Consider the following 24743-nt stretch of genomic DNA (forward strand, 5'->3'; position numbering starts at 1 on the left):
ACTCCCTACTGAGCAGAAAGCCTGATGTGGGGTTCGAACCCAGGACCTGGAGATCATGACCTGAACTGAAGGCAGATGTTTAACCAACCGAGCTACCCAGGCGCCCCTTATTTCATGCTTCTGATGGTTCTGCTATGCCAAGCTTTTTCTTGACTCGGCCTTTGTGTGGGGCATTCTCTCTGCTGTAGTGGGTTCCCTGACTCTGCATTTGGAGTCCTTTACACTCATCAGGTCTCACATCTTAGTCCCCTCAATACTCCATCCAAAGCAAGTCCCACTCTTCTCAATTACTGTGCCCATTTGTTTTGGCCTCCTAGGATATACTAGGCTCCTATTCACTAGTTTGCCTTCCTTTCTAGAATATAAGCTCTATGGGAAGGGTGTCTTTAGTCACAGCTGTAGTCCTATCTAGCAGAGTAGGTATTCACTTTTTTGAGAGATTTTCTAAGTTCAGCATTCCAATTTTAGATGAAGAAACCTAGGTAATGCTCATTGTTTTACTAGTCAGATTTTTAACCAGGAGGCGGTATAGTGGTTGAGAGTATGTACTTGGGCTCCAGACTCCCTTGCTTCAAATCTCCCATCTTCTGACTGGTGTGACACTGGAGAATTAACCTCTTTGCCTGTTTCTTCACTGGGAAAATGGGGATCACAGTACCTATCTCCTAGGATTGTTGTAGAAATTAAATTAACATGAGGATGGTCCACAGCATATGATTAATTCTGATTTTCATTATACAAATTTAAAAACTGTTTCTTACACATCTAGCCCTTTGCTGTGTCTAGAACACCTTTTTGTTTTTTACACTCTGGGTTTGACTTTTTTTTTTTCCTCCCCCCCCCCTTTGGGGGAGGAATTTTAGAAACAAATATAGTTGACACACAATGTTACATTAATTTGAAAAGTACAACAGTGATAAGTCTATATATTCTAAACTTGCAAGTGTAGCTACCATGTCATCATATAACACTTAAAATATCACTGATTATATTCCGTGCTCTACCTTTTGTCCTGTGACTTATTCGAGACTTGTATCTCACTATGCTTCACCCGTTTTGCCCATCCACCACTCCACGCCCCATCCCCCGCAACTGTCAGTTCTCTGTATTTATAGGTCTGATTCTGCTTATTTATTCATTTTTGTTTTTTAGATTCCACATACAAGTGAAATCCTGTGGTATTGTCTTTGTCTTATTCCATTTTGCATAATACTCTCGAGTCTACCCATGTTGTTGCAAATGGCAAGACCTGATTTTTTTAATGACTAATACCCCATTGTGTGTATATATACACATACCATCTCTCTATCCAGTCATCTGTTACTGAACACTTGGGTGCTTCCCTATCTCCTGTCTTGGCTATTGCAAATAATGCTGCAATAAACACAGAGGTGTGTGCATCTTTTTAAATCAGTGGGGTTTTTTGTTGATGGGTAAATACCCAGTAATGGAATTACTGGTTAGGTACTTTCTAATTTTTTGAGGAAACTCCAGTTTTCCAGTGGCTGCACCAATCTGTATTCCCACTAACCTTTTTCTCCCCATCCTTGTCGACGCTTGTTACTTCTTGATTCTAGCCATGCTGACAGGTGTGCGGTGGTATCACAGTGTGGTCTTGATTTGCGTTTCTGATTGACGTTGGAGCATCTTTTCGTGTGTCTGTTGGCCAATCTGTAGGTCTTCTTTGGAAAAAATGTCTATTCAGATTCTGTCCATTTTTAAAATCAGATTATTTTGGTGTTGTGTAAATTCTTTATATTTTGGATTATCAGCCCCTCATTGGACCTATCATTTGCATTATTTTCTCCCATTCAGTAGGTTGCCTTCTGTTGGATTCCTTCTCTGTGCAAAGGCTTTTTAGTTTGGTATAGTCCCAATAGTTTATTTTTGCTTTTTTCCCTTGCCTGAGACACATCTAGAAAAATGTTGCTGGGGCTGATGTCAGAGTACTAGAAGTTTTATACTTTCGGGTCTCTCGCATTCAGGTCTTTAATCCATTTTTGTTTATGGTGTAAGAAGGTGGCCCAGTTTCATCTCTTGCATGTAGCTGTCCAATTTTCCCAATACCATTTATTAGAGACTCTTCTCCGTTGTATACTCATGTCTCTTTTGTCAGACTGAGCACACGTGTGGGTTTATTTCTAGGCTCTCTATTCTCTAACACTGATCTATGAAACCCTTAATGTTGTTTAATGAAATGACCAGTAACTTTGACACCCTTTACCACTTAGGTTAATACGTCTACCCGGCCTATAAAACCAGTTTTAGATACTTGAAGAGAATCAAAATTCCCACGGCCGTGTTTGCAGAACTCCCTTGTGAACTAACCGTGAAGAACAGCTAATGGATAGAATAAGACTCCGTCACCACTAGTAAAACAGCAGTTCACTGTGACCTTCGAGACTGGAATCTCAAATCAGAGAAAATTCCCTCATGGATGGACCTCAATTTTGGTCATGAGGCTCATTCAGACATCAGGAGATTTACCTCCTACAGCAGAGAACATGATTTTCTCTGTTCACAGGAGTCCATCAGTGGCCTACAATGTCACTAAAAAGTTATCAAGAATATATGAAATTAGGACATTAAATGTCATCTAATGGCCACATTTCATTTATTCTGAAAGCCATTCAAACACACCAGGTTTAAAAAGGGTAAAATTAATATTTTATTGTCATTTATAATCAGCTGGCAGTTGGGTATAGAGTCTTCATACTTGATCTTTCCTTTTAGTAAATAAAAAAAATTACAAGTTTTCCACAGCCAAGGGCTGGTTATGTTTTCCAAAAACAGAATTAGATTAATTCATTTATGGTGGCTTCAAGTTTTTCCTTATTAGCTCCAGAAAATTCACCCACCTGTTAAGAAAATATTGAATTGTGGTTAGATATAGCATTGTATCCATATTTCGTGACCGAGATATTACAGAATGGGGGAGGGGGGAACGGAGAGGAAGTATAATCTTACTTGAAAGAACTGGCTGTAAGCCAGAGATATAAATTTGAGGTTAAAAACAAGGTTGTTTCCCGCCCCATCTTAGTCTGTGTTTAAGACAGATACTATTTCTTATCTCTCAAAGATAAATGTACTTAACAAATACGAAGCACCAGTCATGGGATGGGTGACTAGTTCTAACACAGATCGATTTTCAATTAGATGTCACAGCATGTACGTAACGAAGAATGACCTATTTAAACATTATTAAAAGTAGAAAACGGGCACAGGCTTTTTCATGGGCAGGGATAAGTCCCTTCAGTGTCTTAATTTCTACCATGTTTTCCTACTGGCCAGCTGGACATAAGGTCAGATGTACCCACCTTCTGTCCCTTTTTAAAAAACTGGAAGGTGGGCATGCATTTGACTTCACACTCTGCAGCAACATCCTGTGGGGGGAGGGGAAGGGGTAAGAACAAGACTGAGTGTTGAGCTTCGACCAGAGTAATCGCTAACCAGACCCCCCCCCCCCATATACCTCACCAGTCAGCATTAGGACATTTTTAAGCATATGAAAATTGACAGGATGAATGAAAACTGGTTATATTCTCAATGAAGATTAATATGCACTCCCCTCTTGGGGGGCCCCCCACAGGCAGAATGCATCAGACACCTACAATGACCCAGTGAAGTGGTTTAATCCAGTTGTATCTTGGCTATTTCAAGTATAAAGAAGCAATAACAAATCCTCCTGTAACTATACTCGGGATTATAATAACTATTCCTCAGAATCAGTACTGTTCTTTGCTCCTAGTTCTTCCAGTCTTACTCTGGCAGTGAAGTCCACAGCTGACGGTCATAAAGATTAAAACACAGCGTTAGCAAGAGGACCAACAATTCACTCACCGAAGAACCGTTCAAGAACAAAGGCCTCGTAACCTAAAGGCAAAGCTTCACACCATTTCTTTCTGCTTTTAATTAAACATTTACTTGTAGGTTCTTAAATCTGGCTGCGTATCAGAAACAAAGCTCCCTGAAGTCTCAAGCATTCCCTAATTCTGTTAACGGAACACTAAATGGAAACTTCTAACGCCCTCCTCCCAATGCCTTGTTCACACAAGGGTTGGGGGGAAATGCCTCTGAAAATGTTTCGTTTGGACAAGAATTTCCGATGAAGAGATCCATTAGGGATTGAAAAGGTCTGCATAGTTCTCAAGAGGCTTGGGAAAGAAAGGCGGAACCACACCGTAGCTAAGAAGCAAACGCAGTGGAGGACAGCAACCCAAAGAGGCTGAACTGAGAACCACATCAGAAACTAAACAGCTTACAGAGGAAAGGAAGGTGTCGTGGTGACTTCTAGTTTAGCACTCAGGAGGGCATAAGACTAAAAAAAAGGTAGCCGTCGGAGCCACTAGTAATGGCAGCATGCCAGCCCAAGTTCACCTCCTTGGAGACTGGAAAAAAAGTGTAGTTTTAAAGCTTTATAAATGTGCTTTGTTGGTAGCTTGGGCAGGAAGGGTAGTGGGTACTACTTGGGAGTTCCTTCCAGATACCCTTGACTTTTCCTCTAAATGCTAGCAGACGAAGAGGCACGAGGACAGTAATGCCTAGAATAAAGATGACTAACAGGGTCTGAACGCTTAGGGAGGTTACCAAGAACATGGGGTAAGACCACCACAATGAGGATTCTACGGTGCCGGTACCTCCCTTGTGGCAAGGGCATCCAAGATTGGAAATGGGGCGGAGAGCTGACAGGGAAACTATGAACTGCACGCGTCCAGGTTCTGGAAGAACTGTAATGAGGATTCAGGAAATCAGGAGACGACAAGTTAGAAGGGGAGAAGGGGACTGGCTGAGGTAAAGGACTGAAAACTGGTGGTCTGTGGGGCTGAATCCGGTCCAGATGCGTTGCTTGGCTCATGAGTCTTTGCACTGGTTGACCAAGAGCAGATAGCCCTTGACCCTGCATATGTGGGAACAGCAGGCTCACCCTCACAGCACTTGCCTCAGCCCCTCCCTCTCTTGTGCCCATGGAAGCCACTGGTCGGTCGGACACCACCCTTCATGCAGGCAGTTGGCAGAAGCCTCCAAGGAGACGGGAGCTCACTTTCATATCGATGGGCGAAGGGCAGCCACCCGGAAACGAGGAGCCGCCTCCTCCCCACTTCTGATAACCCCCAGGGGGCGTGACCCAGCTGCATCGCGCACGAAGGCAGGCGACACAGAACCCGGAGGGTCATCACAACTTTCTGACAGAAAGCTTTATCAGCAGCCAATACAGGGTCTCCTCTCAGTCAATGAACGTGAGAGTCTAACCGATGTTCTCAGATTCCGGACGCCTTACCCCTCATCTACCCAGAGTCCAGCATTCCTACACCGGTACAACGGCTTAAAAAACCAGAAAAAGGATGAATGCTGGAAAGTGGTGCCAAGGCTTCGAGAGAGAAGACTATGAACTGTATTTTTAAAATACTTTTAAAAATTACAGTCAAATCTTTACATGGTAAATTTTTAAAGAATGGAGTTTTCTTTCACTTGGTATGAAAGTGGTTTGCTGTTTTGTTTCTTTTAAAATGACCTAGGATTCCAAACCTTAATCTCCCAAAGTGAGGCTTTGTTATTTACAATTTATGTACATCCTTCTGAATAAATTTTCAGACACATCCTAGGGCAAACACCTTAAAGTGAAATTGCTGCGCTTATTAAGGAAGATCATTTTTATTCCCATAAGTATAATCCACCTTCAATGCAGAAAAATAGGAAGAGAGAAACCATTCCTATTCTCGACGAGCTACTGTCAGCATCTCACTATTGTATCTCAACGCTTTGTTTCTAAAACCTGTGCTGTGTGCGAGGCACCCATACACTCAGTATAATGTGCATTCAATGGACCTTCCCCATGAAAAGGACACAGTTCTTTTTCATGGTCCAATGGACACAGCATCAATGGAACTAATCCACGGTCAATATGTAAAAGGCTTTGATTGTTGCTTCAAGCAAACACCTGCATCTTCCTACACAGATCTCTCTGCATCCGGGTCCGTCGCCACCCCTGGAAGCCAAATTGTTATGAGAAAGAACCCTGCTCCTTTTAAAGGCTCTAGATACACATTCACATTGGGAGGTAGTTTTAATATGTATCAATCAATCAATATTTGTCATGATTTTTGCCATCAGGCCTTCTCTACCCCATTCATTAAAGGCATGGGCTTTAGCATCAAACGGACTTCATTTCCAGGCCCATTTCCTCAGTGGCAAAAGAAGAAAACAGTTAAGTTCTTGAGACTACGAGAACCAGAGTGGTTAATGTGCTTGACGATGTCCATCATTTCTCTAAGTATGTTCAATATTTTCTAGGATTTTTGTTTATTCCCAAGTAAAACCTAGAAGAAAAGAATGAGGAAGAGCTGCAGCATCTTACCCCCGAATGTGACCTTCTATTCTGTTCCACAGTACACCTGCCTACCCTGGTTACAAGACCACGCCGTGTTAATCAGTGCAGCTAATACAGTGTGTGTTTACGGGACTTGACCTTTCTCATCCCCCACAACTTCTCTCCCAGTTAGTGTTTGTTTTTATAAATACTTTCCAGGACTTTCCTGACGGTATTATTTCAGAATGACAATCAATGGCCCCAAAATGTCACATTGAGATTGCATCGGACAAACTTGGGAGCATTGATGTTTTAATCCTGAGTCACTATCCAGGAACACCGTACACCTGTCTACCAAGATCTTTTATGGACTTCAGTCAAGTGTTGGTTCCTAACGAGCATTTGATCTTAACATTTTTCTTTCTCTTTCTATGGACTAATTTGCCTATTCCTATAGTGACTCTAAAGGTATTTGTACTTAAAAATTTAGTTACAATGGAAGTTTACACTTTCCTCACTTAAAAATAAAACTAGCCCACCTCTCAGAGGCATCAACTAACCTGTTTTTATAAACAACTGGGAATTTTAAAAACCGTGAAATTCACTTTAAGTCCTGAGTTCTGACAAACGCAGTCACGTACCACCAAAATCAAGATACGGACGTTTTCCTTGCTCTGCTAGTTTCCTCAGCAGCTCCTTCATGCTCCAATCCCCCCCAGCCCTCTGCCCTCATCTGTTCTCCATCCCTATAGTTTTGCCCAATCTGATTGTTTTTAAGTTTTTTATTAGTAAGTGTAGTAAGACTACTTTTTGCCTTACTAAACTTAGTTTCGTTGGTTTCTAGCTTAAAACTCCATTAACTTTAAACTTGCTTTTTTCACTTCTATTAACTCATCTAATCAAAACAGAAACAAATGTTGTTCTAAAAGGCTGCACAATTATCAGGTCTAAATTACTTTAATTTATAAAGTAAGTAGCCTAACCTATACAGAGTCCAGACCAGAGTCAAGTCTATCATTTTCAAAAGGGCTGGTACTCCTACTTTTCTGTAAATACAAAATTGTGTATCACATTATATGCCCATGCCTCCTAATCTTTCCAGGCCTGGAAAAATTTCCGTTTGAATCTATTACACTAAAAGGTAACTTCTTCCTGCCCAAGTGCTTACAGAGCCTTCTGTTAAAATTATACGTTGCTTATGCCAAAGACACTACAAACTACCCTAAGTCTGAAATTCATCGGCAGGGAATTATCTGCAAAAAAATTTATTTTTAATGAGGTTCACTCATTAAAAATTTCATCCATTAATGATATGATCTAATACTAAGAAATGTGACTGAAGTAATTTTTATCCCTTGTCTCTATTTGGGAGTCGAAATGAGGGGATGGTTTTACCTAGAGCTGCAAATTCCATGAGGAAAAACAACTGCCTGATTGTTTAATGAACTGCTTTTTGATAGACTTAGCTAGGAGGGTAATTCAGAATATCCAGGTAAGTAGGAGCTGATAGACACTGTTACATGTATGTGACCAAAGGATTCTGGAATTAGTTCAATTTTTAACTCCATAACTGGTCGATGAGACTATTTAGATGGTGTTGTAATAGTATCATGAAAGGTATTCAAAGTAAAACGCTGTGCGTTGCTCAATCTTTAGAACACAGAGGCAAACTGAAAGGTCCCCAACTTGTGAGAGGGTCACTCCAAGGCCTAGAAAGTTTGAGGGTGTACACGCTAATCAGACGTGAAGGAGGAGTTCTGTCATACAAAGTCCTTGCTTGCTCTGCATATCTCCTTCCCCGAGGTTTTGGATTCCGGCAGTGAGAACACCTGTCCAGGGTCTGGTAAGGTGCAAGGGTCAACCTGCTTTGACTGACCTACCCCCCGTCTTGTGCGGCAGTCCCATGATCTGTTCTATGGGAGTACTGATAAAAACTGTTATCCCAGCTGCCTGAGGATTTAGGGACCTAACGCATACGCCTAGCATAGCACGTAGCACATGTTGTCATTTCCCAATAAAAACTTAGGAGATTCACTTACTATCTGATAGGGTCACAGGACCAGTCAGCAATCAGTCTCTCTAGTCCCTTCCAGGTACCACTTTCACCTGGCTAAAGTGACCATATAGAAAAAGTAAGTCTGTAAGGTAGGTTTAGATTGGGAGCGAGAGTTTGTTCACAAGCACCTGCTATGTACTCTCATTTTCTTTTCTTTTCTTTTTTTTTTTTTAAAGATTTTATTTATTTATTCGACAGAGATAGAGACAGCCAGCGAGAGAGGGAACACAAGCAGGGGGAGTGGGAGAGGAAGAAGCAGGCTCACAGCGGAGGAGCCTGATGTGGGGCTCGATCCCATAACACCAGGATCACGCCCTGAGCCGAAGGCAGACGCTTAACCGCTGTGCCACCCAGACGCCCCTGTACTCTCATTTTCTTACAACTCTGGGACACCTGAGAACAATCGCTTTACCTTCCAAAAGAAATTCATTCTACTCCTACTACATGCCAGCCACGTAAATAAGACAGAGTCTCTGGTCCCAAGAAACTCCCAGGGACTAATGGTAAAGGACAGACAAAAAGACTGTAATACTAGCTGAGGTTCACTGAACACGTGCCAGGCACTAACTCTAGGGATCATCTCACATAATCCTGACAACTCCTTTATGATGCTGGATAAACACTGCCATTATATGTAGGCTCAAACTGAGGCACAGCTGATAAGAGATACAACTGGAAAATAAAGCAGGCAGTCTAGGTATGGGATCCTCCCCATTCTACCATAAATGCAAGGGGAAAAGAGAGGCAAGGACGACACGGAGACATGGAGGACAGGAAGCTAACCAAGTCTGGGCAGAGAAGGTTCCTGGAGAAGAAGTGAAGCTTACAGCTAGGAGTTTCCTAGGTATGAAAGGAAAACGAGAAGTAAAAGCATGAGTATGGAATCGAAAATGGGCTAAGACAAAGCAACCTGGTGCTGGTACACCCTCACGGGTTTAGAAAGTACTGCCATAGACCTGTTTTTACAAACCTTTCGTACCTTTACTAAACACTCCCTGTTTGTTCAATGAATAAGCCACCCTGGGAGGCTAACGGGGCAGGTATATAAATCTGGTCTTAAAGAACCAAAGCTCAAGGGAGAAGAGATGTTACCCTAAAGCAGAAGTCCCAGAGCCAGGCCTGGAATCCGGGTGAGCACCCTTTTGGCCACATCATACCCTAAACCCTTCTGCCTCCCTGGGACTAAGGGAAAAATGTCCACATATCTGTAAAGAACTCCCAGGTGCTGTTCTTGAACGTGAACAGGCTATCCTAGTGCAGTGGGCTCTAGGGGAAGCAAGCCTTGGGCCAGGAATGGGGATCTGTACCCACCCTGTGCCAGCGTCTCCTCTGAAGTGTGCTGGTTAAGAGCAAGGGCTGGGAGGTCAGAAGACCTCATTTTAAATCCTGACTCTGCCACTTACTGTAACTCCAGGGACAACCTATTTTCTCATCTGTAAAATGGGGATGGACAGCACCAAGGATTAAATGAATCAATACTTGTAAAGCATGTGGAACAGTACAGAGTCCTAAACAAGCATTTGTAAAATTAAATCAACCCTCAAATTTCTCTCTGCTCTCAAGCACCTTGGTGTTCTTTAAAACGCTGGGTTTTCTAATTGACTAAAAGCAAGCAAGATGAGTGAGCTTATGATTCTACTTTCTCATGTCACTAGTTCACAAAGAATCTTAAAAGTGGTCTCCCAATTTTTAAGTCTGTAGATTTAGTTACCATAATCCAATTCAATTTCAATTTACTGAGCATCTCACTGTTACACTGAGTGTATAAGCTTTTAGGAAGGTGACTGGTAAGGTACAGAAGCCTCAACCACCTGTTTTTATGCTTATTTTAGGATATACATAGCTCCTGATAGCTAAGATAAGCTCATAATTGGCACAATTACCTTTTTTGGCTAGGACTGTAGTTCTCGTATTTCATACATGTATGGAAACAAGTACTTGCAATTCAGAGAAAAAGGCCAATGTGAAAAGGTCAGTGGTATTCCAGATTTCCAGTCACATACCTGACAGTCATCCACGTCTACTTCAAGGAACACCACGTTGGAGTACTTCTCAGAGAGGGACTGGAAAATTTAAAATGAAAAATCCAGAAAGATGGCAGTCACTATACTCAAGCTTCTTACATAGAAAATAATAAAATATAAACTACTAATGAAAGATCCAAAAATTCAGACTAGGGACCAGGTAAGCACAAAGGACATATGGTCTCTCTGAACCAAATTCCTCCTAGCATAAAAGAATGTGGCACATCCACTTCTGAGGCCTGGATTTCAAATAGGGCCTGGGTTTCAACCCCAAGGGGAAAAAAAAAAAAACCACTGAAGACAACCATGTTAAGGTCTGACAGTTGTCTTCAGTGGGCTACACATGTGTCAAAACTAAATTGTTTAAGTTGTTACACTATTACTTCTACTTTATTTTAAAAGATTTCAAGTAATCTCTACACCCAATGCCGCCAGGCTCCAACCCATGACCCCGAGATCCAGAGTCCCACGTGCTATAGACTGAGACAGCCAGGTGCCCCTGAAGTCGTTACACCATTACTTGCAGACCAAATATCCAACAACAAAACACTCTGTCCTTTCCTAGCTTGGCCACCACCAACCCGAAGTACAGAACTTCTTCTAAAGCAGAACTGGCTTCATACTCACATGGAAGAAAGGCTTGATCATTTTGCAAGGCCCGCACCACGTGGCTGAGAAGTCAACTACTACAAGTTTATCCCCTGCACCGTTCAAGGCTTCCTGAAAAGCATACTAAGAAAGAAAGAAAAGCATAGGTTAAATTTCCCAAAGTCCTGAGCACATTTGAGAGAATGTGACACAAAGGATTCAAAGGTACTTCTTTTTAAAAATTTAATAAACTAAAATGAACCAAATAAACTTGAAAAAAAATCCTAGGGTGTGTAATATTACTTAATACGATGACCCAAGTATGATGTATATAGTGCATCATTAGTCATATCTTCATCAATCTATATTCAAACTGAGCAGATGAAAATAAAGACGTTTCTATTAGGTTTCCACATCAAATTTAGGTATATTGTAAACAAGCGCGAAATGATTATCAATTGATGAAGAGGGTCACTTCAATCGAGTAAGTCACAAAGCACAGAATTTTGCAACGAAAACAAGTTTAAAAGCGAATACTTTTTTGATTAAAACTGTCTGATCAAACATGTCAAAAGCTTTAAAAATATCAAGGAAAAGAAACCTCCTCCAGACCCTTACACTCAGAGGGTCACTGTTGACATTAAGCATATTCCCTTGTACTCTCCTTAATGGATTTCTACAGATGAGATCATACTGTTTATTGTTGATGTCTGCCCTTTATCTCAAAACTCTGCCCTTAAGGTGACGAAATGATAGCTTTAGTTCCTCGTGCAGGGAATTTTCCTTAGGTGTTATTTTACGTTAGAAATATATGTCAAATAAAATTCCACCAGTGAAACATGATCAAGAAACCCCTTACCACCAATCTCCCTGAATAATTCACCAATGGTTTTGATACTGTAACCCTAAGAAAGGGACTCTTTTTAAACCACAATTTAGTCAGTTAGTGCTTACCAAAACTGGGCAACAAGGAGCAATCAAAACGTAAGTATCTGTATCTGAAGTCTGGGTTTTCCCTCAAGGGGAAAATGCTGGTCACATTGGTAATTAAAAACTAACATTTCCCTCCCTTGAAAGCTAAGAATCATATCAGATCCTATTCAGTAAAATAAACACCATTAAAAAAAAAAATCTGAAGTTAAGTCCTCTGCAGTACAGTTACTTTTCTAGATTTCTAATTTCTACCTCATGTTTTTTGGAGAAACAATTCACAAGTGGCATTCCCAGGTCTGGGCTTCTGTAACCTTTTAAGTTATTCAGATACAAGCTACCATCTCGACATTTGGGGTGTGGGGAGATATTTGAGTGTGAGGGGGTAGGGGGACAGAGAGAACAAGTTAGAATTATAGAAATTATTTTTCCAAGCCATCACCAGTTTTTCCAGATGAATTTTTTTTTAATAATGATTTTTTATTATATTATGTTAGTCACCATACAGTACATCCCCAGTTTTCGATGTAAGGCTCGATGATTCATTAGTTGTGTATAACACCCAGTGCACCATGCAATATGTGCCCTCCTTACTACCCATCACCGGTCTATTTCCAGATGAATTTAATTCAGAACCTTCTCTAACGATTTTTTTTAAGAAGGTCAAACTAGGGATGCCTGGGTGGCTCTGCCGGTTAAGCATTTGCCTTCAGCTCAGGTCATGATCCCAGTTTCCTGGGATCTAGTCCTGACCAGGCTCCCTGTTCAGCTGGAAGCCTGCTTCTCTCTCTCCCTGCTGCTCCCTCTGCTTGTGAGTGCACACATGTGTGCTCTCTCTCTGACAAATAAAATCTTAGAAAGAAAAAAAAAAAGTCAAACCAGCCATTCTTTACTTTAAGAACCAGGTTAGACAAGAAAAAAAACCAAGGAATGATAACGTCAGATGAATGCACTGTTTTGTGAACATGGCTGGCCCTCCATACATAAATACTCAGTGAGACTACTCACAAAACAAAATGTTATACAAACACTCTGTTTCCCAAACAATTCTGAATCAAATTCAAGCAAAATTACCTAAAATTCTGAAAAGAAAAGCATGCAACAATAACTTTTGGCTTAATGAACAGTTACAGAGCCTGGTCTGTGTAAACGTCACAACAAATTCTCTTCTCCTGATACTTAAGTTTGTCTAAAAGAGACATCTTTTGAAAACGACTCAAGATCATCTAAGAAGCAAACCACAATGTCTAACTCCTAAAGACTAACAATGAGGATTAATAAAGGTTCCCATTATGGACCTAAATAGTCTGAAAACAAAACAATGTATTTGGGGTTGATAGGAACAGAGTCTAGTTTCTCTTTTCCTGGCCATACCCATTCCGAAGGTAATTAACAAGCATAGGAGTGGCCATGTATAGAACGTAGGGGTTCAAAAAACGGCAACTACCATTCTTAAAAAAACAACATACAACTGTGTGTTGATTTCTTCCTCATCACATTGACAGTCCATTAGCCCACTTGCATATAAAATAGATACCAGTGGCTCTGAACTATCACACCTCAGAAAGAGCTGTCTTAGACCGCCAATGACACCAACTTTAGTCCAGCAGAATGAAAATATAAAGTGTATTCAACATTTACAAGTAACATTGAAATGAGCTTAACTTTGATTAATGTCCCTGGATCATAATTTTGAAGATCAACTGATGATCAGGGTCTTTGCACTGCAGGCTGTAATCAATTTCTGGTCACCCTCCTACATCTTCCCATTGATGAGGGGAGGAGGGTGCCAACACTATGACAACTAAAATAGGGAAAAAACCGAAAGATGTGTTCCAGGAATCGATTTTGTTTGTAGTGTATAGATTCCGAGACAACTACTATAAACCACTCAAAGACTTCTCCCTCCTTTATGGGTTCTCACCTGTTAGGTTATACTGATGATGTGGTCGGACCCTGGACAACACTCCCCACCCAGACTGATATTTGTCACTCAGTAGGTACTGAATAAAAGTAGGGGGAACAGTGCTCGCTTCAGCAGCACATATACTAAAAGTAGGGGGAACAAAATTCCATATTAATGACCTCTCCAACAAATGACTAATTTTAATATAAAAGCTCACACAATAAAACACGCCATTAGGAAAAACCTGATTAAGGACAAGCAGATAACAAACTACAATTAGTCAATCAACATATGTGGGGGTGGGAGTTCAGCGTCCCTAATAATCAAATGAGATACAAGACAATTTTTCTTACTGATAATGGTTTGGCCAAAGTTAGGGGGAAAATGTCAGTGTTGATGGGGGTGGAGGGCAGAGCACTCTCATATGCTCCTTGGGGATTTACAAGCCTTAAATTAAAGGTTCGCACTCCTTGACCCAATCACTGCACTGAACCCTAACCTGAGGAAACAGCCTGAACTCTGTACAAAGGATTATGAACAAAAATACGCACTGAAAACTGCCTAAATGTCCACCAATGTGTTCAGATATTGAAATGATTACAAAGCTTCTAACTACACAAAAAGGGTTCAGGCTAAACTGGGGGGGGGGGGGAAGCTCTGGAACAAAACAGGATACATAAAATAATCCAACTACCTTGCAGTTGCTTCTAGGAAATAGAAGATCGCTCTCTTGCTGATTTTCTACAATGATCATATATGCTTTCTGATTTTAAAAGTAACAAAAAGATAAGGCACCATAACAGAAACTTCCATTTCCAAAGCCACCCAATATCGCTCAGGTTCAGACATTCTAGGCGGGCGACGGCTTGGGATGGGAGGTACGGCAGGGTAAACGCTTTCGAGGGGTCTTCTGTTCCAGCAACATCAGTGTTCTCCCACTCACTTTTCTGACTCTGCATTTAACAAACATCTCTTGAATGGCTACAGTATACCAGACACGAAGTCAGGTTCTGAGTTTCCCGAGCGGGAGGGTATTAGGCTTGCAATAACTCTCCAAGATGGGACACGATCTTGGACATTCCTAATAGGGCAGAACCACCACCTGGTACCCCAGGGCCGCCGAGCACACAGCCGGGTGCGACCGCCTCGGGGGCACTCCTGGCTGCAGCGAAACCCACCCACCGTGGGGGAATCACGGACGGGTAGGGCAGAGGAGGCCCCTGGGCCCAGTCTTGGGGACTGAGTCATTCCAAAGCCAGCGCTGCCGGAAACACGCCCTGCGCCGCTAGAGGAGGAGTCCCGAGGGCGCGGCCCCGGCCTCACTTCCTTGCGGCCACCTGGGCGCCTCGGGGCCCGCCTCGCCCAGGCGAGGGGGTCTCCAGCCCGGAGCCGCTCCCTCGCGCGGAGGTAGCACGCGCCATTTCTAGGGCCGGGCGCTGATGGAGGCAGCCGGGGTCTCCCGCCCGGATACGCTCCCAAGGGAGCTCACGCCGCCCAACGTGGATGATCACACCGCCCACCGGGGAGGGAGTGGCGGCCCGCGACCCCGTGCCTCCACCTCCCGGCCCTTTCACCCGGCCCTCCACCTCCTCGCCCGGCCCGTATCCAGAGACTGACGGGAGCCAAGAACAGACTCCATCTCCTCAGCCAACTGGGGTTTCCCGAGCACTGGGGCGCAGGAGGCGCCGTGGGGCGGGGGGGGGGGGAACGCCCGGCGCACTGGACACGGGCAGAGCTGGGCACCCAGTGCCCACCCTCCAGGGCGCCCTCGCGCCTCTCCTCCCTTCCAACGGTACGTGCTCCGCTGCCTCAGGCACGTCCAGGCCCGGGCTTCGCGCAGTCCCAGGCCAAGGCGCCGCGTCCCCTTCCCCCGGGCTGCGGAGGGGCGCCTGCCCACCTCCCGCCCTCGCCCTCCCCAGCTACGAGGCTGCGCGTCGCGCCCGGGCCTTCCCCCGGAAGCGCGTACCTTGCTCTCGATCTGCTTCACCATTTTGGCGGCTGGGGTCTGACAAGCAACCTTAAGAACCGATGAAACTGGATCCAAAACGCCGGACAGAGCTTGCAGAGCGCTCAGCCCGCCTTCCCTTTATAGCAACTGGGGGCGGGGCGGGCGGGCGCGCGCGGCGTGCGTGTTGCGGGGGCGCGCCCGCTCGGGCCTCTCGCGCCCGCCACGGCGCTACGGCCAGGCCCCGCCTTCCGGAATCACCGAGTTCCCGGCTGGGGGCGGGGCCGCTCCCCGGGGGCGGGGTTGGCGCGGACGCTGGGCGGGGCTCTAGGGAGCGCCCTGGGCTCCAAGCCCGCTGCCCCGCCCGCCCGCACCCTGGCTGGGAGTGGGGCTGTATGCTGGCAGCCGAGCGGCCTTTGGGACGCAGGCACTGTGCATGGCAGGGGGAAGCGGGGACGCGGACGGCCATCCCCAGAGCCACAGGGCCACCTGGGAAGGGGTCAGCCGGCCTTAACGGAACGCTCCCACGAAGGGGCCGCTTAGGTAGGGCTGGATTCCTCGAAAAGGTCCGCCACGCTCCCGCCTCGCCAACCCCGCAAACCCCACAAAGTGCTGAGTAATGATGACCAGGAAGTATCTCTGCTCCCCCTCCTCCCTTCGGGCGCTTATCGCGATGGTTGTCTTCTCTTCGCTCCTTCCTGTTCTTTTACTTCACCGATGAAACCGCTGCTCCAGCGTGACACTGCAGTTTAGTGCGGGAGAGACGGCTGGGAACGGGCTGGGTGGGCTCTTGACCGGCAGGCAGCTGTGTGTGTGGGCGGGTGTACGGGCGGCTGGACTGATGCAGTTGTGACCATGAGCAGGTCTTGAGCTCCCGATGCCTCAGTGTTCCTTTATGTAAAATGGGAATCATGCTGGTCCCTAACTCATGCTGGTGGTGTTTTGAGGATTAAATGAAGTGCTTGTAAAGTGATTAGGACAGTGCTTGGCACGTAGTAAGTACTCAATAGTTATAATTAAAGCTGTTGTGAGTACTAATTAGGCTTGCTTGGTGTCACGGTGGGGGGGAGGCATGCTGATCTTGGCGACCTTATATTTATAATGGCGCCAGTACACACATTTGTGTGAGTTTTTTTCTGCCAGTGGTAGAACCTGGAGCAGAGGTGTTGATCCAAGGATGCATGTTGCAGGTTGGGTCTGGCAGGTCAGGGGGCATTGTGAAGTGGGGGGGGGGGGGGTTCAGCAGCTGGAGGGGAAGGTGGCGAAGCTGTTGAGCTGGAGAGAGGAATAAAGGCTTGGAGGTGGGATGATGTTGGAATGGGGGACTGAGAAGGAAATTTCAGGGCAGGGGAGCAGCTCTGGATAGAGCTAGGTCTAGGTGTGAATGGCTGGGATGGTGAAACTGCCCCCTGCCTTCCTTCTCCCTGCTCTTGCAAACAGAGGAAGGAAGAAAACCAGAGGTTTTGAACAGGTCCTGCCAAGCTTCTACAAGGTTGAGCACAGGGTCATGAGCAGAGCAAGGGAGAAGACTCACGTTCTAAGGAATGGCCTGAATGCAGCACCTTTCCCACAGATTATAAGGATTATTGGGTCAGACAAGAGGTTTTATGGGGTACCAGGACAGAATATATAACCTTCTCGGGGCGCCTGGGTGGCTCAGTTGGTTGAACGTCTGCCTTCGGCTCTTCATGATTGCGGAGTCCTGGGACTGAGCCCCGCATGGGGCTCCCTGCTCGGTGGGGAGTCTTCTTCTCCCTCTGCTCTTCACCCTGCTCCTGCTCTCTCGCTGTCGGGCAAATAAATAAATGAAATCTATTTTTTTTTAAAAAAGTGGATATATATATATATATCTCCTTCTCTGATGCTGTGTCTTCAGCCCAACCTAAACACCAGTTTCTGGGCTTATCTCTTAGTGGGTACATTTACATGGGAGATGACAATAAATCACGTGCTGTAGAAAGGGGAAGTACAGGTCTTCAATGGCCATCCAAACCACCCTCAGCTGACATCTTCTCTCCAAGGCCCTTCCAGATACACAGTGACTCAGTTGGAGGAGGTAATGACTGCCTCCCACCCTCACAAGACCAGTATAGAGGGGCTATGGGGGATGCTACAATTTCAGAGAAAAGGGAACCGGGAGGCTAGCATGTATGTTAAGAGCCCAGACTCTGCAGTTAGACTCCTTGTTCTCATCCCTACTCTACCACTTAGTAGCTGGGGAGCTCTAGAAAAGTCTAAATAGCCTTTCTGTGCCTCAGTTTCCTTGTCTATAAAATGGGGCTAATAATACTTCATGCTGTTCTAAGCATTGAGTGAGCTAAAATATATGTAAGCTACTTAGAACTATGCCTGGTACACAGTAAATGCTATATGATCTATGATTACAGGCTATTAAATGGAATGGTGAACTCCATCTGGAAATGACAGCAGAGGTGGAAGGGGAGACTATAAAACAGGTGTCAGAGTCCTAAGTGAATTAAGTAATCAGGAAATCAGTAATGAACAGCGAGCTCTATAACAGGACTCTCAAAAGAAAAGGATTTTTGCCCCAGAGAGTGGGAGAAAAGTGGGCTAGACCTAGCCCTAAAGACCAAGTCCCCTGCCTATAGGGACACAGGAAACTCAGGTCCCATTGTAGCAAGGTGACATTCTGTGAGAAAAGCGAGGTGCTGGGGAATTGTTTGGGACAGTCCAGGGAGGGAAGATTTGTTTGGGCAGAGAGGTGGTGGGAGAAGAGGAGAGACGGGGTGATGTCAAGGCCTCCATGTGAGGGGTTGGCTCTGCATATTAGAACTCCCAGCTGTAAGAAGAAATTCCAACTCAAACAGATTCAACACCAAAAAGAGAATTAGTAACTCATATTACCAAGAACTCCAGACGCCTAAAGATGTCACAGCACCACCAACTCTACTGGTTCATTCTCAGTAAGTTCTCCGTCTTAGGTGAGACTAACGCAAGCAGCTCCAGCCTTAAGTTTCCACCAGCCTCCAATCCCCGGAGGAAAAGCTTTCCTCTCCTTTTTTCTAGTAAATGTCCCGGAGGCTGACCTTCATTAATTTGAGTTGGGGGTGGGGAGGAAGGGCGTCAGCCTGACTTGAACTATTTGGACTAGGAATGAGGAAAATCCAGAGGATTAGCAGAGAAAGGGGAAAGGGATTCTGGACAGGCAAACATGATACGTCCACATCATCACAAGGAGCATGCGTGATGAACTTGCCTCGGGTTTCTGGGTCAGCTCCGTCAGAGGCACCCTAGAGGCCTGGAAAACTAGGTTTGCTGTCTTTGTACAGGTCCAAATTTGAAGAAAATGCAGCTCTAAGGTTTCTAAAGTAAGCTTTTGTCAGATCATAGATTTCCCTAAGTGTGGCCCTTGACCATCTCATTCAGCATAGCTGGGGGTTACTTGACGACACTGTAGATTCCTGGGCCACACCCAGACACATGGAACAACAATCTTTTGAGGGAGGTCCCTGGAATCTGCATCTTAAAGAAGTAGCCTAAATGATCGGGTACACTAAGATTTGATAGACTGCCCTGGCATCTTCCGAGGAAGTCTGCATTAGTTTAGCTTGAAGACTGTGGTTGGTGCAGCCACTATGGGAAACAGTATGGAGGTGCCTCAAAATTTTAAAAATAGATACACCATGTAATCCAATAATTCCACTGCTAGGCATTTACCCAAAGAAAATGAAAACACTAATTTGAAAAGATATATGCACTTCTCTGTTTATTGCCCCATTATTTCTAATAGCCAAGATATGGAAGCGGCCCATGTGTCCATGGATAAATGAATTAATTTAAAAAATGTACACATATACACACACAAAATGTAATAATACTCAGCCATAATAAAGGATGAGACCTTGCCATCTGCAACAACACAGATGGACCCAGAGGGTCCATCTTATGCTAAGTGAAATAAGTCAGAGACTGTCTGACATTCCATATGATTTCACTTATACATGGAATCCAAAAAACACAACAAATGAATAAACAAAAAAAAAGGCAGAATCAGATCTACACATACAGAAAGCAAACTGATGCTTGCCCAAAGGGAGAAGGAGGGATGGGCAAAACGGGTGAAGGGGAGTGGGAGATCCAGCCTTCTAGTTATGGAATGAATGAGTCGGGAATAAAAGGCACAGCATAGGGAAGATAATCAATACTATTGTAATAGTGTTGCATGATAACAGATGGCAGCTACACTTGTGGTAAGCAGAGTATGTTGTATGGAGTCGTGGAATCCCTATGTTATACACCTGACACTGACATAACATTGCATGTCATATATATTGAAATTAAATAAATAATACCAGTCAGGGAGTGGGGCTTGAAGACTGTCTAGCAAGAGAGCTGAGATAGGAACATAGTATGTGATATAAAATTAGGAGCTCAAAATACTATAGTAGAGGAGATAATTGAGGGAAAAGGAATTACTGTATGCGTGTGTGGTTATTAAATGCCAAGCCTGGAGCAAGGCATCTTGCATCATTCTTTTCAACACCCCCTAGGAAGTAGATACTATTCTTCCCATTCATTGCACAGAGAAAAAAATCAAGGTTCAAAGAGGTCATCTGGTCACACCAAATGTACTCCGATTCTATTCAGCATTGTAATGTGGGTTCCTAGCCAGAGCAATTAGATAAGAAAAACAAATAAAAGGCATCTGGATTGGAAAGGAAGAAGTAAAACTCTCTTGGCAGATGACATGTTCTTATATGTAGAAACTCCTAAAGATCCTAAAGACTATTAGAATAAGCAAGTTTAGCAAGGATGTAGGATTTGACTCAATATACAAAATTCAAAAAGAATGAATTACTTGTATATACATTTGATAAAAGAAGTATAAGACTTGTACAATGAAAATTACAAAATCTCATTAAAAGGAATTATAATGTTAAATAAATGGAAAGACAGCCCATGTTTATGGACTGGAAGACAATATTATTAAGACATTAATATTTCCCCAATTGATCTGTAGATTGAATGAAATCCCTGTCAGAATCCCAGGTGCCTTTTTTTGCTGAGGTGGGCAAGCTGTTCCTAAAGTTTACATGGAAATCCAAGGGACATAGACTAGCCAAAACAATCTTGAAAAGAAGAACAAAGGTGGAGGGCTTATACTTTCTAATTTCAAAACTTACTACAAAGTTACAATATTCAAAACAATGTGGTACTTGCGTAAGGATATAGATCAATAGGATAGAATTGAGAGTACAGAAATAAATATGGGTTTATTTATTTATGTTGAGTTGATTTTCAACAAGGGTACCAGACCATCCAAAGGAGAAAGAATAGTATCTTCATGGTGCTGGGACAATTGAATATCCACATGCAAAAAGAATGAGGTTGGACCCATACCTTACACCACTCACAAATATTCATTCAAAATGGATCAAAGACCTAAATGTAAGAGCTAAAACTATAAAACTATTAGAAGGAAACTTAAGTATACATTTCTGTGACCTTGGATTAGGCCATGATTTCATAGATATGACACCAAAAGAAGAAGCAACCAAAAAAATGAGATAAATTGGATTTCTTCAAAATTAAAAAAAAATTGTTCTTCAAAGGACACCCAAGAAAGTGAAAAGATAACCTACAGAGTGGAGAAAAATATTTATAAATCAAATATTTGAGAAGGGACCTGATTTTAGAATATATAAAGAACTCTTACAACTCAACAATGAAAAAAAAAACCTCATTAAAAAAATTGGCAAAGCATTTGAATAGACATTTCTCCAAAGGAGATATACGAATGGGCAACAAACACAAGAAAATATGTTCAACATCATTAATCATTAGGGAAATACAAATCAAAACTACTAGGAGATACCACTTTACACACACTAAGACTGCTATATGAAAGACAAGAACAAGTGTCGGTGAGGATGTGGGGAGACTGGAAGGCTCACACTGCTGGTGGGAACGAAAATGGCACAGCTGCTATGAAAAACAGTTTGGCAATTCCTCATAAGTTAAACATAGGTTACCATATGATCTAGCAATTCCACTTCTAGGTGCATACTCAACAAAGTTGATAATATACATGCACATGAAACCTTGCACATGAATGTTCATAGCGGCATTATTCTTGACAGCTAAAATGTAGAAACAACCTAGATGTCCACCAACTGATGAATGGATGACAAAATGTAGTGTATCACACAATGGAATATTATTTGGCCATAAAATGGAGTAAAGTTATGATACATGCTACAATACAGATAAAACTTGAAAACACATTCAGAGAAAGAAGCCAGCCAAAAAGGGCTACCTGTTGAATGATTCCATCTGTCTGAAATGTCCAGAATTGGCAAATCCATAGAGTTCAGAAGTGAGTGGTTTCCAGGAGCTGGGGGAACTGGGGAATGGGAACTACCAATGGGTATGGAGGTATGGAGGGTATTTTTTGCTTTTTTGTATTTTTTTAGGTCTTGAATATGTTCTGGAATTAGATAATGGGGATGATCATACAACTTTGTGACTATACTAAAAGCCATTGAAGTATAAAACAAAATTGGGATGAGGATATCTATTCTGCCTTCACAAAATCATCTTATATAAATGAATATGTTCTGCAAATTCTTAAAAAAGAAAAAAAAAGAAAACCCTTTCCACAGAAGCCAGGTGAATCCAGTTCTTGTAATTCTACTTTGGAAACCTTATCTCTTCAAAACTTGTGAGTTGATGGGAGTAGAATATCTTTGTCCAATGCCATTAACCACTGATCTAGAGCCAAGGGTGATCCTGACTCTTGTGAGGAGGACAACTTGCTAACCTGTAACCACAAACCAACCAGGAAGTACATATTCTTATGATCTGCTCCTTACGTAGGTGTGGTATGCCAAGGCATTCGGTGGCGCTCTACTAACAATCCGACTGTGTACAATTATTCTTACAAACAGGTAAACTTTAAGGGAAGGAAACTGATCCCATAAAAGAGTTTTACATGGTTGGATCTTCACACATAAAAGAAGTGTTCAATCAAAATACATGGTTGTAAAGGATGTCAAATCCTAGAACCATTTAGACATCACTTGAATACAAAGAAGTAATTAAGTGGTCCAATAAACACATTCAAGATTATTCTGATATGGCAATTTTGAGAATATGGTCAAAGTATCACAAGTCAAGACATGAACACATTATCAGTCAGATTGTTACATGATCTTGGCCTTTAGCTTTTGTTTATCTTTGTAACTTGGTACACGTTTGTGAAGCATGGTCTATCATGACTCTCCTCCCAGGGAAGCAGGGGTGAGTCCTTGGATTAGAGTCTCTATCAGAAATAAAGGGGAATTGAAGAGACAATAAAACTTGAAAATGTATCATTGTAAGTAAATGTACACCAGATGTGACGTGATCCTTATTTTGCTCATAAAGGATTTCTTTACTCCAATAAAGCACTTGGAATTTCTTCATTTCTCCTTCTGCTGCTACCCTCCTGGTTCCGACCAGTCCATCCCTTACCTGGACCACAGCCGTGTCTTCGTAACCTATCTCCCTTCCACCGTTCTTGCTCCCTCTACCCCATTCTTCACACCCCAGTATGGAAATCTGAGCATGTCGCTCCACTTGACACCCTTCAATGATCTTTTCATCGCTCCTTGAATAAAACACAAACGCTGACTATGGCCACAGGAGCATGCTTCCCTCACTTCCTCTCCCCAAAATGTTCCCACATTGGGACCAGCTCCAAACTCATGAAAGAGGACACAGGAGTCAGACCCACAAAGATCAAAACATCAGCTTTATTCCTAAAAATGCTGGACTGGAAAACAGATGTGCAGCTATAATCAGACCTTCTTGGGAGACAAAATTTCTTGCAGAAATACAAGGACTGAGGTATAGGGGTTTCATCTCCACTTACTTCAGGGCCCTTTCTGTCTTATTTCTTGATGATTCTAGAAACCAGCAAATACTTTGTCTAATACTAAACTGGCATGTTTATGGCATCGTTACCATGTTAACACAATTCTTAAAACACCTGTAGAGACACTGAGCTTTCTCTCCCCTTTGACTTATCACTTTTCTGATTTACAGGACATTGACTGTAGTGTCACTCACACTTAGTCCTTTTCTCAGGAACACATTTAGAAAACTATGAGAAATCTGATAACTGAACCAGATTGTAATCTAGCACTGTCCCACCTCCGCCTGAACCACGCAAACAAACCAGTGAGTCGCTTCCATGTAATCCTGAGCTGAGGGCAGGGTTTTGTGAAATAACACATACTGAACGTTAGTATCAAAATTATTTGTAGACCCCAAACAGATACAATCTCATTTAACTTTTAACCATTCCCACCTAAAGACAAGCCATGAGCTTGTGGAAAGTAGAAAACATGGTCTAGACTGCCAAACATGTATCGAAACCAAACATGACCTGCAAGGCAGCTGAATTAAAAGGTAATTTATGGTGTAAAACTCTGGTTTTGCATCATGCCCTTTATGAAAAAACCAAAACAATAAAGTGTGGTCCCAGAGTTGCTTCTTTGGGTGAAGCTCCCCAGACTGCTTGGAAAGCAAGTAGACGACCGCTATGTTATTACAGAATTACACTGTAGCAACTGCTTTGCCCTATCAGTTTCTTCCGTATTGCTATCCCCACGATGGCGATGGGAGTCTCTAGGGCAGGTAGGAATATTCTTTTGATGGGGAGGAGACGGAGACACCTGAAGTTCCAGGGTCTACAGCAGGAGATGCTGGAGGAGACTCTGCCTGATAGTGACCCAGAAGTCCCAGGCTTGGCTGCGAGTGTTGTTCATTCTGGACACTCTCACTCACATTTGCGAGTGCAGGGGGGCCAGACCCTGCTGTATCAGTTACAACTCCGTCTATTCCAACTGACAGAAACCAAACGGACCTAGAATGAGGACTTTGACAATTCTAGTGGTAGGTCTGGCATGGAAACTTGATGAAGGAGGTCCAGTGATGTCACCAGGACCTAGTTTCTCTTTAATCTTCGGTTCTACAAGCTCTGC

The 24743-nt window shown here is 43.3% G+C and overlaps 1 protein-coding gene across 1 annotated transcript; it reads right to left on the minus strand.

Annotated features, from left to right (window-relative positions):
* Positions 1 to 2644: 2644 nt before the first annotated feature.
* On the minus strand, positions 2645 to 15986 carry TXN (thioredoxin). The gene is made up of 5 exons (XM_026506031.4): positions 15778 to 15986; positions 11015 to 11119; positions 10367 to 10426; positions 3318 to 3383; positions 2645 to 2858 (listed from the first exon to the last, which is right to left on the minus strand). The coding sequence occupies exons 1-5, from the start codon at positions 15799 to 15801 to the stop codon at positions 2796 to 2798; spliced, it is 318 nt and encodes a 105-aa protein (XP_026361816.1). The 5' UTR covers positions 15802 to 15986; the 3' UTR covers positions 2645 to 2795.
* Positions 15987 to 24743: the final 8757 nt, after the last annotated feature.

Source organism: Ursus arctos, unplaced genomic scaffold (assembly GCF_023065955.2).
Source record: "Ursus arctos isolate Adak ecotype North America unplaced genomic scaffold, UrsArc2.0 scaffold_18, whole genome shotgun sequence".
NCBI lineage: Eukaryota > Metazoa > Chordata > Mammalia > Carnivora > Ursidae > Ursus > Ursus arctos.